This window comes from Clarias gariepinus, chromosome 12 (genome assembly GCF_024256425.1).
Source record: "Clarias gariepinus isolate MV-2021 ecotype Netherlands chromosome 12, CGAR_prim_01v2, whole genome shotgun sequence".
Taxonomy (NCBI): Eukaryota; Metazoa; Chordata; class Actinopteri; order Siluriformes; family Clariidae; genus Clarias; species Clarias gariepinus.
This window is the reverse complement of record NC_071111.1, coordinates 31,791,009-31,804,364: the sequence shown is the minus strand read 5'-3', so window position 1 is coordinate 31,804,364 and position 13,356 is coordinate 31,791,009. Positions and strand designations below refer to the sequence as shown.

General features: G+C 42.3%; 1 protein-coding gene across 3 annotated transcripts in view; it reads left to right on the top strand.

Moving 5' to 3' along the window:
• The window catches only part of pde3a (phosphodiesterase 3A, cGMP-inhibited), a 63,620-nt gene that overhangs the window by 37,689 nt on the left and 12,575 nt on the right, over positions 1-13,356 (top strand). The window contains exons 3-8 of one of the 3 annotated variants that reach the window (XM_053508678.1): positions 3,143-3,300; positions 5,519-5,580; positions 5,697-5,868; positions 6,562-6,635; positions 10,408-10,589; positions 10,817-10,954. In XM_053508678.1, the coding sequence (XP_053364653.1) occupies positions 3,143-3,300; positions 5,519-5,580; positions 5,697-5,868; positions 6,562-6,635; positions 10,408-10,589; positions 10,817-10,954 (786 nt within the window). Of the gene's footprint in view, positions 1-3,142; positions 3,301-5,518; positions 5,581-5,654; positions 5,869-6,561; positions 6,636-10,407; positions 10,590-10,816; positions 10,955-13,356 lie in introns of all 3 variants that reach the window. The other 2 variants (XM_053508677.1, XM_053508676.1) reach the window with 2 other exon arrangements.

Sequence of the window (13,356 nt, the reverse complement as noted above, 5' to 3'; positions counted from 1 at the left end):
AGCCTGACGAATCGGCTCTGGAGCGCTGCTCCCATGCTTCAGTAAAATTAGCAAGCAGAGATGTTTATTAAGTCCCTTTCATTAAACCAGGCCTTTAAGTACGTCACACACAGCACTGAACGCTGATCCTAAACAGACCACTGCTAGTCATCCGGCTTCCCAGAGTGCTCCGACAGTTGAGCTTTTAAATCTAGGATGAATTTAAGGTGATGTTTTGGCAGTCAGAGTGAAGAAAAACATGAATAAGCCTGGTTTCCTAAGAACTGTTTTATCTGTCATCTCTGCAGCTGTGTCAACACGAACACCTTGGAAGGAGACAGGGTGAACATTTGGAATCGGTGTGCTCGAGGACTACAGTAATGCGAAGACAATTCACAAAAGGTCGCAAAGAGCAGAAGCTGTTTCAACATTACAGTTACGACCCGACGTGGCTGACTTCCTGAAGCGTAAAATGCAGTTAGTAGGACAAAAGAAGTATCTGTTAGGCTGTTTGAAGCGTTTATTTGTCCAGCCCAAACAATAATAATAATATTGAATCAGCTCGCAGCATGTTGGCCTTACTACTCGACATTTTCACACCGTCTAGAGTTCACATCAGACCTGTAGTGCAGCAGACACTGGCTCGGTGTACTCACTGATATCTCACATCTCACGTGTTGAAACGTCGGCTGAAATCAACACCTATTTGCTGCTGATGCGAGTCAGACCCGCGGCTAAAAATGGTTCAGAGGAGCGCTGGCTGCTAGCCTTTAGCGTGATTCAGTGAGTGACCTTAACTCCAGAAATGTGTCACCCAGTGTAGAGACGAATAAATATACTGAAAGGATGATGATGGCAAGAGAGATGTGAGACCAACAGCATGTATATTCTCAGCACGAGTGTGTGTGTGTGTGTGTGTGTGTGTGTGTGTGTGTGTGTGTGTGTGTGTTTTCTTAAGTCTATATACATGGATTTTCCATAACATGAAAAACATTTCATGTTTTTGAACTGGTCTCCCCACAACATGCATCTGTATTAAAGGAAAACCCTGAGATTTTGGAGCCCAAGGTGAAAATTATTTAGAGTTTTCTGAAATGAACACAGGGTCAAAACTATACCTCCAGCACGCCCCAATCTTTGGTTGAACATTCCTCAGCAAGTTTCACCTTTAGCGAATGCTTATGGTCACCATTAACAATATGAGCGCTATATTTGAGCGCTTTCCTCAGCAAAAATCTACTGTGTTTTCTGGCACAGTCCTGATTTTTAAGCATGGTCCAAAATCTTCGATAGGGCTGATGCTCCAAAGCTTAGCCTTAGCCTGCTTTATCCATTCCACATCCAGTATTAATGTGTCTTTGGGATCATTGTACTGTTGGGACACTCAGTCTTGTCCACGGTCCAACTATTGATCTGATTATTTGAGGTTCTACAGGTGAATTCTGAGGTTCTCCTTGTCCCTCATGATTCTGTCCACTTTGTGCAGTGCACCAGTTCCACAGGAACCAGAACAGTCCCAAAGTGCGATGCTACCACCTTGAGGTTGATGCCTCGCCTGTACTCCTGAAGGAAGCTCTGGTCAGAACTGCCTTTTCTTTGTCCATGTGCTCAGCTGCAGACTTAAGTCAAGATTGAAGGTGTGGATTTTGGAGTATGGGCTTCCCTCTTGGATGGCGGCCTGCCAGTCCATGGAGAAGTAGTTTGACCAAAGTCAGTGATAGTGGGGTTCCAGCAGCTTCCAGTTTATGGCAAGTCTGTGTCTTGGTGGTTCCTGGGTTGTTCCTAACCAGAAGAACTTTTGGGTTTGTGTCTTTTTCCAGACCTGGTTTTAATAATCCCGATAATCTTTACCTCCCAATAATCTGTACCTACGGTGTGTACAAACTAATCTTTAAACTATTTAAATATCTATCTAAACTATAGCCTGCAGTCATTTAGAAATTACTCTGTGAGAGAAGTTCCTGCTTGTGTAAATCCACCAGCCTTATTCTCAGATCTGCACTGAGCTTCCAGAACTTTCCCTTTGTACAGACTGAGATTCATTCCAGCCTTGTCTTCCCCTATGATACTGTCATATAAAACCTCCACTTAGCTACCTTTAGTCCTTACTTTGGACTGAGAAGTGTTAAGGACCGGGAATGAGAGGACACAATAGTGAATGTCTGTTTAATGAGGACGATTCTGATTACCAGCATGCACGCCTTAGTCCTTTATCATCACTAACAGGGACTCAAGAAGCCTTTAGTTCTGCAAATTAAAAGACATTTCAGGACTTTCAGCACCACAGAGTTAGTCATTTAAATGTGTGTGTGTAAGGAGAGGAATCCAAAAATGTACACACTTTAACAGTTGTTATCGATGTCTTTTTTAAGAATTGAATTATAACTGCGATGTGTATCATTATGTTTCCCCTAAAGATGTCAGTAGTCACACGGTGGTTGAAGAGTGACCGTCAGTAGAGAGGCATATACAGTATTGTTCATGTGGACGTGTCTATAGATTTTTTGGGCCAGTCTGTATTTTGACCATGTGTTGATCTCTGAAAACTATATAAATTTTTTTTTTTACCCTTGTGTTTCAAAACTGTGCGGGTTCCTCTATTAAAGATGTGTTTTATACGTCTGCTGCACATCACTTGGTGAACTCTGAGGGTGCATTATTGCTACGACATGTTTATTATAAGTGTATGTACATTTATAACTGCAACTGTGGTATATATACTCTATACACTATATGTTAATGCATGAAAGTTTTTTTTCTGAACAGTATTCAGTGTGTGAGAAGCATCAGAACATTGACGAGGTAGCAACAGGAGAGAGAAAATCACCATTTAGGAGGTTGAGCGCAATATAATGAATGCAACTAAAATTTAAAAAAAGTGTTTCACTAAAAATGAGGTTTCCTAGCACGATGTCCCACATCAGTCCCTCTGCTAATCAGATTACCCTGAATGAAGCAGAAGTACCCTGTCTCTCTACACTGAGCTGAAACAGTGATGAAAGTCAGTAAGTGCTTGGTTTAATGTTCACCTGTGATAGGAGAAGCTCATTTGTATGGCCGTGGGTTTAACCCTGTTGAAGAGGGTCGGACCTCAGTTGTGGAGAACTGCACCCCAGTTCAGAATTTACGAACTCATACCAAACAGCTGCTGTTTCTCTTCCAGCGTTTGCGCCGCAGTTTGCCTTCGGGGCCTCTCCGGCGGGTTTCCTCTTCCTGGACAACTACCACCTCTGCCACAGGGCTTCCCACCATTGAGCCGAGCCTGGTCAGGCGAGACCACAGTTCCACCGCCAAACCCGTTCATGACAATCCCTCCAGCAGGTACTACACCGAGATTTAAGATCTGTTTTAAAACTGAATGTAGCGCACATAGTGAGATAATATAAGGCACAAAGTTTCAAGGACGGGACCAGTCCAGTACAGCATCCACATGACACGACATTTCATTTAAACCAAGATGTTTCAGGAAAAAGTTGAAGTTGAAAACATAGTAAATGTACACGCATCATGTTTTGTTGTCATTAGAAAACCAATACCAAACAACTTAATCTCCTCTGCAAATAAAGCTTGCTATAGCTTTAAAACCCTAACTGATACCTGGTCTGCTCTCATGCTCGGGTGAACACAATGCATTGCACAATGCACTCATCAATGCATTGGTGCATCAACCTTCACTATTGTTTCCTCTTGTTTTGGTCAGGATACGGGTCCAGACTGAGATTCATTCCAGCCTTGTCTTCCCCTATGATACTGTCATACCTTTAGTCCTTACTTTGGACTGAGAAGTGTTAAGGACCGGAAATGAGAGGACACAATAGTGAAGGTCTGTTTAATGAGGACGATTCTGATTACCAGCATGCACGCCCGGCATCACCTGACTTTTAACCACAAACACACACATACACACACATACACACACGGCATTCAATGCAGAGGTATAAAACAGTGAGTCTTTGTAAAGTGTGTGCTCTTGCAGGTCTATTTCCAACTATCTTTAGTCCTCACCTTTACCACAGAGGACTACTTGATGTTAAGAACTGGGAAGGGGACGACACATACAAACAAACAAATCAAAACATGTGTTTTAAAATCTTAGTAGCGACGGCAGATGAAGGTTGTTCGATTCGCTAACAGTATATTAAAGACAGTCCAAAAACATAATCCAAAGTTTGTTCGAGGTTCATACACCAAAGGGAAACAAACTTCGCCACGACTCCCTGTCCTCTACCCCCGCAGTGATCGCACACAGAAGTGTGTGGGGTTAAAACTCAGGTGCATGCTGGGAGTCGTAGTTCCTTTCCAGGATGTGGGTATGCTGCGTTCTGTCCGCTGCCACTGCAGGTGTCCTGACACTGAGGCTACTAAACTAAACCCAAGGCGGAAAACAGTTCCAATGTTTTAAGGAAAAATGTCACAGATGAGACTCGTATCCTAAAGTGTTTATATTAATGGAGAAAGTTGCCAAGTTAAGGGAAATAAGGAAATCTGCAAGGTGATATTCATTTACACAATTTGTAGGAAGGCCATCCTAAACAGTCGTGACTAAGATTTAGATCCAGGAACAGGATCCAAGTGCGGGTTGTATTTCAGAGGTGCCAAAGCTTAAGTCCAGACACATGTGCTCGAGTCAGAGGCCATGATGAACTTACTAATCTGCTAAATGGCCAGTGTGTGCACACTCTCAGGGTTTTCATGGCCACTAATTCAGGGGTGATAAATGACATTATTGTGAGATGGAATTGGGGAAGTTTAGTCAAGCTGCTGTGATATCCGGTCAAAACCACATAAATGAGCCCGACTCATATCATTATGTACTGTCTCTCTACAGCCTTCATTCATTCCTTTGCCCTAACATTCTGCAGAATCAGTGATGCCTGGTTTAATAATCCCACAATTAGTAAACAGGCGAATGTTTGTTAAGATGTCTAGAGCAGCGCAGCTTTTCAGTATGAACCTTGTTATAAAGGTTAAAAGCACTGGAACTGTCATCCAGTGCCACAGCTTAATTAAATGAAAATGCTTAATTGGGGTGTTATATCTGTATACTGTATATGTGTCTGATTGTCACTTTTCACTTCCAGTTAGTACAACCCAAAAGTCTTTGATGTTCCAGCAACGTTCTTGGCCAGGTGTGGATGACCCATTGTTTGGTTGTATTTGTAAGACAGAACATTGTTGGTATATCAGCACTGGTGAATGAACGCTGGAACAACTTTGTTTTCTTAACGACACATTAATGCTTTACCCGCCTTAGAATAATATGTCCATTAGTCTGAAGGTGGCTCAGTGTGTTATGGCTCTGATTGGAAGATCGTCGGTTCGAGCCCCAGGTGCCTATAATGGCTGACCTCGTTCTCTGACGCCAGACTACTAACAAAGCTGGATATGTAAAGAATAAAACTAATGAAAGCAACAACACCACTGAACACTGAGATTTTATTTATAATAGTCCAGCAACGTCTAAATTGGTCACTCGGGTGGGTATGGTGTCCAGACGTCTGTCTAACTCCTGTGTGTTGCTTACTCTCTCCGAGTGCAGGTCCATGTCCGCTCCCCACATCACCTCAGCCCCCAACTACCTCTACAACAAAGTCAGGCAAGGTAAATTGTGTGTGTGTGTGTGTGTGTGTGTGTGTCTGTGAGAGATATTTAAGACAGTATATTCATTTGATCAGTAGGTTACCATTCCTTGGCCTCACCTTGCCACTCGCCTCCAGTCCAGGGAACCTCAGTGAACAGCCCCACCAATAAGGTGCCCGCGATGGACCTGCCTGATTCGGGCTCCCTGCAGGGCAATTACCTCTCACCAGGGAGCTCTCACCGAGCCTTCACCTGCAACTCTCCCAGTTCCAGAACCTCAGTCTGGACTCTACCGGTACTCTGTAGCAGGTAGGACCACCAGGGGGCGCTCCAGTGTGAGACTAACTTATTTACGGCTTCATCTTATACTGAGTCTACTGTAAATAACTAAACACAATTATATAACATTGTACGTAAGGTGAGAACCTAATAATTATTTATGAAGTTAATTAAGATGATATGTCTATTTTCTGTTACCCTTCAGTAAATTCATAAATAATTATTCAGTTACATCTCACTTTACATACAGTCTATATAATTCAGTGTTTAAGTCTATAATTCAGTGTTAATAATTCATCTCTCATCTCTGTATCCTTATTTCCTTTCTGTCCCTCCTTTCTGGGTGCCTGAGTGGTTTGTCTTTGTTTAAAGGCATCAGTGTCAAAGTGACCTGTAATGAATCTGGGGTACAAAGGGACAGTTCTGTCAGCACTGCTGATTTACATCACAGACATAACGAGCAGTGGCAATGCCTACTGCAGATAAGAGTACACGATGTCATGCATCAGATAACGATGTGCGCATCAGAGAGGAAATAGTTCACAAGTGTCAACGCAAGATATTACTTACCACGCATTAATAGTCCTTTATTAATATCTCACTATGGGTTTGATAAATTAATATTAACACTATGGGTTTGATTAGTTTTTTTATTTCTCTAAAGGATGTGTTTTTTGTTCTGTTACAACCCACCCATGGATTGAGTTTACTGCTGTGTTACAGTTGTGGAAGGCCATATAGCAAAGCGTGGCATGGACAGGATTCTCAAGACAAAGCTGACAAGAGACGGCTCTCAGGTAGGCTTCTTTTATTTATTATTTTTTACTTTTTTTTATTATTTTTTACTTTTACAGGGCGTATGGTGATGTAGTGGTTAGCACTGTCACCTTGCACCTCCTGAGTTTGATTCCCACCTCAGGGTCTGTGTGCATGGAGTACTGTATGCATGTTCTCCCCGTGCTTGGTGGGTTTCCTCCGGTTAGGCTAAGTGGCGTTTCCAAATTGTGTGTGAATGAGCATATGTGTGTGACCTGCAGTGTATGGGCACCCTGTCCAGGTTGATCCCCAGCTCGTGGGACAGGCTCCAGGCCCCCTGCGACCCTGTATACAGGATAAAGCAGTATAGACGATGAGTTTGTGCGTTAACTTTTACAAATGCTTGTGAAACTGATTAATTTAAAAACAAAATAAAAACAGTCTAATTTAACACCTTACACCTACAGTTAGAGATTTGCATTTCTTTTATGTATTGTGATAATTTTATATAAAAAATTTTAAGACTTTTACTAGTTAAAATTTGTTAACAAAGTTTAAGATCCATATGAATCTAATAAAAAAAGAATCCAATGAACATTAAACAGTCACGCAGTCCAGAGTCAGTGATACGGGCTGATGCTCCTCCATGTTTCCTGTATATGTATGTATGTACAGAATGTATGTATGTATGTGTGTGTGTGTGTGTGTGTATGTATGTGTGTGTAACTAATAAAGGGGAGTTCTATAACTTGGGAGTGGATGCCCTCTTGTGGGATGATGGTGAAATATCCATATCACAGCAGACCATGTGATCTGCACACAGGACGCCCGTCCTGACGCAACCTCCCGTTTCATCTGGGCTTGGGGCCAGGCCTTCATACAGGGCTCTGTGAATTTATTTGCTTTCCCTGAGGTTCTCTTGCGCTTTAAGCCGTATGATAGCTTGACCTCACAGCCCATGAGCATTCTAATGACCTACTTCTTCATGGTGTTGGATCTCAACATGAAACTCCTGGAGCTGCTCCAGCCACCTGGGTATCTGACCTACTGGTTCTTAAAAAGAGGACATCCAGCAAATGATACATGGTCAGTGTGTGCACTAAATGGCCAGGCTGTTTGCTGCTGTGGTCCCCACATTGAGTAATACAGTATCAGTATAGCGTTTAACCTGGAGCACTCTGAAGGCATGCTGCTGTTCTTTTTTTATTTAATTTAATTTTTTCTGATTTTCTTCCTAATGTAGTCGTGTCCAATTCCTCCCTGTTTCTAGGGGGCTCCCACATTAAGCTTCTACTGCCACTCAGTCAGGAGGGTCGCAGACTATCACGCGTTTCCTCCGACCCACGTGATGTCACCGACCTCATCTTTTCGAACTGCTTGCTCACGTAACACAAGCGTAACACACTCGGAGGACAGCGCTATCCACTCCTTCCGCGTGCGCGACCTCACAGACGCCCCTGATTGGCTGTAAAGCCGTGATTAATGTGGGAGCACTGAGTACCTCTCATCCCTCCCCTCTGAGAGAGCTCGGCCAATCAGCTCTCTCTAGACCTCCGGCTGTGAGAGGTTACAGCATCACCCGGGAATCGAACTTGCGATCCGAGTGGCGCAGTGGTAAAGTGCTCGCCCTATCATCCTGAGATGATAGGGCGAGCACTTTACCACTGCGCCACTTGGAGGCCCATGCTGCTGTTCTTGACCTTAGCAAAAATCCATCATCTTTGGTTATTAATTGGTCGAATGACAACGCTACAGTAAATCCCCAAAATAATGCCCAACTTAAAAGAAAAAGACACGAAGCTGAGGACAAGTGACCCGTAATAAATCCTGTAATAATATTGTAAGTTATGTGGTTACAATGACATTGCATGGGACTGGCCATGGTCTCATCACTGCAGCTGTCCCCCATGGACACTCCCTTTCCAGGCATAAATTCTATCTGGCCCCAGCTACACCAAGTGGACTGGAACTTGATATCATGTACCGATATATTGTCCGGATTATACCAGGCACACATCTGTAGAAACGCGCTGAAGAACTCGTTCCATTAGCTGTTGGAATGTATCTGGTACCCGGATCACATGGAGCACAGAGCCAGTGCTGAAGGCAGGTTTTCATTTTGTCTGATTCAGTACTGTATGTTTACTAGAGTCACATATTTGGTTAGGGAGTGGATCTCGTGACTAAGTCTCAGGATGTGTCTGTGATACCAGGGACAAGTGTGAGAAAAGGGAATGCAGATCAGGAGCATTTAAAATAAGCACAAGAATCAACTGGTACATTATTCCTAAATGTATTAAATTATCTTGGATTGAAAACACACACACAGTATATAAAGCATAGATTGTGTGATCAGTTACTTTGGGTGTGGCAGTGGTCGCAGGTCCATCAACAACTACAGCTAATGATATTGTAAGTTATCTGGTTAGCAACCGTGTTAATGCTGAGTAGCGGCTTATAAACTGAACTAAAATGTGAACTTATTCATATTTACAGTACAATAAATATATTAGATTGTTCTTTGTTACTTTGTGAATAAATTTTACCCTAATGCATATTAATAACCAGACAAACTCTATCTGTCATCTTAACTAGCTTGCTAGCTACCACCTAAAGCTACAACCTCATAAACAACTAGTTTAGTCTGGTATCCACATATCTACACCCTAGCAACCAACTCCTAAGAACGGAAAGAACAGAGCTTGGCTGTTGGCCTACTTACCCCAGTTACCATAACCTAGCTAGCTTAGCTTAAACTTAGCTAAAATGCTTAGGTGGCTTATGATGATTTATATGCTAACACTCACTCACTCATCATCTATAGCACTTTATTCTGTATTTAGGGTCACGGGGACCTGGAGCCCATCCCAGGAGGCTTAGGGCACCGGGTACACTCTGGACAGGGTGCCCATCCATCACAGTCACACACACACACACACACTTATTCACAACTACGGGCTATTTGGGAATCCCAATCAACCTAACCTACAGGTCTTTGAACTGTGGGAGGAAACTGGAGTACCCGGAGGAACCCACGGGGAGTGGGAGTCGATACTGGTCAGGTATCGAACTCGGACCCTAGAGGGGCGAGGTGACAGTGCTAAGCACCACACCACCGTGCTGCCTCATATGCTAACATTACTTTGCATTTGATTGAACTCTGTTATCCTACACGCCGTCCCGTGTCAACTCCAACATTTCTTGTATTGAGTTACTCTACAATGATTCTAGTTAGCTAGTTAGCTAGTTAGCTAAAGTGATGTACAGCAGACAGCTAGTAGTTTGGCAGCTGCAATGCAGCTGTCACTCAAATCGACCACACTCCTAAGCATGCATAATTGTATGGCTTAATCTAATTTTAACTGGTGCGTTGCATCACAATTTACCCCCCTACAGTTGTCATGAATGGGGAATCCATAACCTTTTGGTTTTGCCTAGTGGTCATTCAAGGAACTGCATGTCTTGCCCCTTTCTATGTTGGACTTATTTTTCAGAACCAGAGATTGTCCCTCGTTAGTGATCAGAGAGTGAGAGGAATTCTGCCGTGGGGTATTAGTGGGAGGCCCGCTCCAACGCCCAGTCCAACACTGCACTTATTTTACACCATATAAAGTGTGGAATGTTTGGATAAAAAGAGAAGTGTACTACCTTTGTTTTTGGCCCCTGATCATTTCTGGACTTTTCTCCTTCTCATATGTGATGGATCCCATTAAAAATGTATAATAGGCAGCGCTGGTACACCTGTGCATAATGCTGAAACAGAGCTGGTTAAAAAGTGGACAAGTCATTTCTCTTGGTGTTGTCATTAATCAGATGATCCAGTCCTGGTGTCTTCTGACTGCGACAATACCTATGAAACCAATCACAGTGACAGCAGTGACTTTGCACAGACTGAGGAGGATGGAGAGGTTTGCAGACCGCCCTACAACATGCAGGAGATTTGCAGGACGTTGCAAGCAGAGACGCTTCTCTTGCATCACTTACTACCACCAGAGGTGACTCCTGTAAAAGCTAGATTGGACTGAAAAATTTGCATATATGTAGAATTTAAAAATAGAGTGTTTTTTAGATTACATTCTGTTCATATGTGCAATCTTTTTCTAATGATCCTGTTACTTCACGTAGCATAAAGATAAATGATTCTTGTTTGCTTAAAGGCTTGTGACATAGAGCATCATAAAGGACTTGAATAAATAACCCACAGCTGTCTTTCATTTTTAAGAACAAACCCATTATAGCCCCTGATCCACTGGTGATGGAGGGCCTGGAGCCTCTCATGAGTCAGATCAACAACTGGAACTTCCCCATATTCAAGCTGGTGGAGAAAACAAATGGGAAGTGCGGTTGCATCCTAAGCCAGGTGAGGGACTGTAGAGGTACCATGCAAGAGGTACAGTATGGAGACACATATTTCTGCGTTGTTTAAGCTTAGCTCTTATAACTCATAGCTAGGAATAAACTCTCGTCTTCTGATTTAGGCTTCAGGTTGTCCTCGACAGACCTCCTGTTGTCTTGCCATCAGTGCCTAATGTTTAACACCACTCTACTCTAGTAGCTGCTTCAACTCCTCCTAAATCCAACAGACCTTTATTGCTTTTAACTAAAAGCTTTCATCACTGCATAAACTCCAAACATTTTTCAATGATAATGAGTTACTAAAACATTAAAATTGTCCTCCTGTCCCTTCCAGATACCTTCTTATTTAAAAACTAAAAAGGTGGTGATATTTGCTGAGAGCAGACTAGGCCTGGTAGCACCCATCATCTGGATCATGATGTTCATGATGCCTTTATGATACCTCATGTCGAACCTTCCTTATCTTGTAGTTCTAATTTTTATACAGTACTAGTTAAAAGTTTGGACACCCTTTCTAATTGAATGTTTTTTTCTTAACTGATTTACCTTCTACATTCCAGAACAATATTGGAGATTTCAAAATGATGAACTCACACATACAGTATGGCATTAGATAATTACATACCAACAGCAACAACAATCAGTTGTTATTTTAAGACACAAAGGTCTGGAACAGTTCTTGCAGGAACATTATTGTCAAGTGCATTTGCAAAACCCATCAAGCACCATGATGAAACTGGCTAGAGCTGTTATGAAGGGTTTAGAGAGCATAAGTATCAGACACATCGCCATAACAACCATTCCAAGGAGATTATTGCAAATTTTGGACGCCGTCCGTGTTGTTTTACAGTGTAAAAAGACCATGGCGTTAGAAGGGGTGTACAAACTTTTGACTGGTAGCGTAACTCTCTTTTTCCACTTATTTTGTTTGTCAGAAGTGTAGGTGAAAAAGCTAGACAGACGGTAGAGCAGGGATATAAAACACAGCCTGGTAGATGTTCTAATCCAGCCATCCACATGATTTTAGGATCCATGGTAAAAAAAAAAAAAAATAAATAAAAACTCTTGTTGTAACCCATGAATAAACAGAAAGAGCTAGTTTCCTTTATTCCACTAGGGGGCAAAATAGTGCAATAAATGCCTCTGTCTGTACACTCTTTACTAATAATGTGTAACTTTTCATTAGAAAGCTAAAATAGTCTGACGAGAAAATTTCTGCAGTTTCTGAAAACATTACCTAGTCTAGTTTGGGTTTGAGTCTGTGTCCAGAACAATCTCAGATACCTTTCCTGGCTGATCAGCCGTCTGATGTGAACATTAACCTTGACCTTGACCTGTACTAAATCTGCTTCATTTAACGCATTATGCTGCTGCCAGATAATTATGTTATGGAACATCAGCAGAAACGTTCAGGAGTACAGGCGTTTCTATTATAGTGAAAGTTATGTACACATGCAGGGAAACCTGTTCTAGATTCCCTATATGTAACAGTGAAATATTTCAAAGCGTTATTGTTATTTATTTTGATGGCTACAGCTTGCAGCTCATGAACATCAAAAACTCACTATCAAAGAAGGATTTATAATACAGAAATGTCCACTTTCTAAAAAGCATGCTCATTTACGGACGCGGGATTTGATCAGGGCTTCTTTACCATGAATGACTGCATCAGTGTGGCGTGGAGGTGACCAGCCTGTAGCTGTAGAGGGGCTACTCACGACCAGGTTGGCTGGCCGATCAAGCCCAGTGATATAATGGTCAGTAAACCTGTTAGTGGTAGTTTTGGCGGTGTGGAAGGGTGCTGAGTTCTGCTGGAAAAGAAAATCAGCATCTCCATAAATTTTAACTGGTCAGCAGAGGAAGCATGAAGTGCTTTAAATTCTCCTGGTATATGCGGTGTTGACAAACACCAGAAGAGAACTTGGAGCTCCAAATCATTACAGACTGTGACAAGCTTGACGCAAAATTTACTTTTATCTAAAGAAGAGGACTTTGGGACACTCATTTTCGCTCACGTCCCGAAGACATCTGTTCATAGTGACTCTTGATGTACTGACTCCAGCCTCACTCCACTCCTTGTGAAGCTCTTCCAAGTTCTTGAATCAGCTTTGTTTAACAGTGTTCTTAAGGCTACTGTCATGTTGCCGTGTGCACTTTTTCCTAACACACCTTCCAGCATGTGCTTACAGTATCCTGTGAACAGACAGTCCTTTCTGCAATAACCTTCTGTGGCTTATCCTCCTTGTGGAGGGTGAAACTGATCATCTTCTGGACAACTCTCACATCAGCAGTCTTCCCCACGCGTTCATTGAACTAGACTGAGATACAGTAGTTATACACGCCAAATTAAACATTCTAATATATTTGGAGATTTAGGATTTTTTCATGAGCTGTAATCTTCAAATT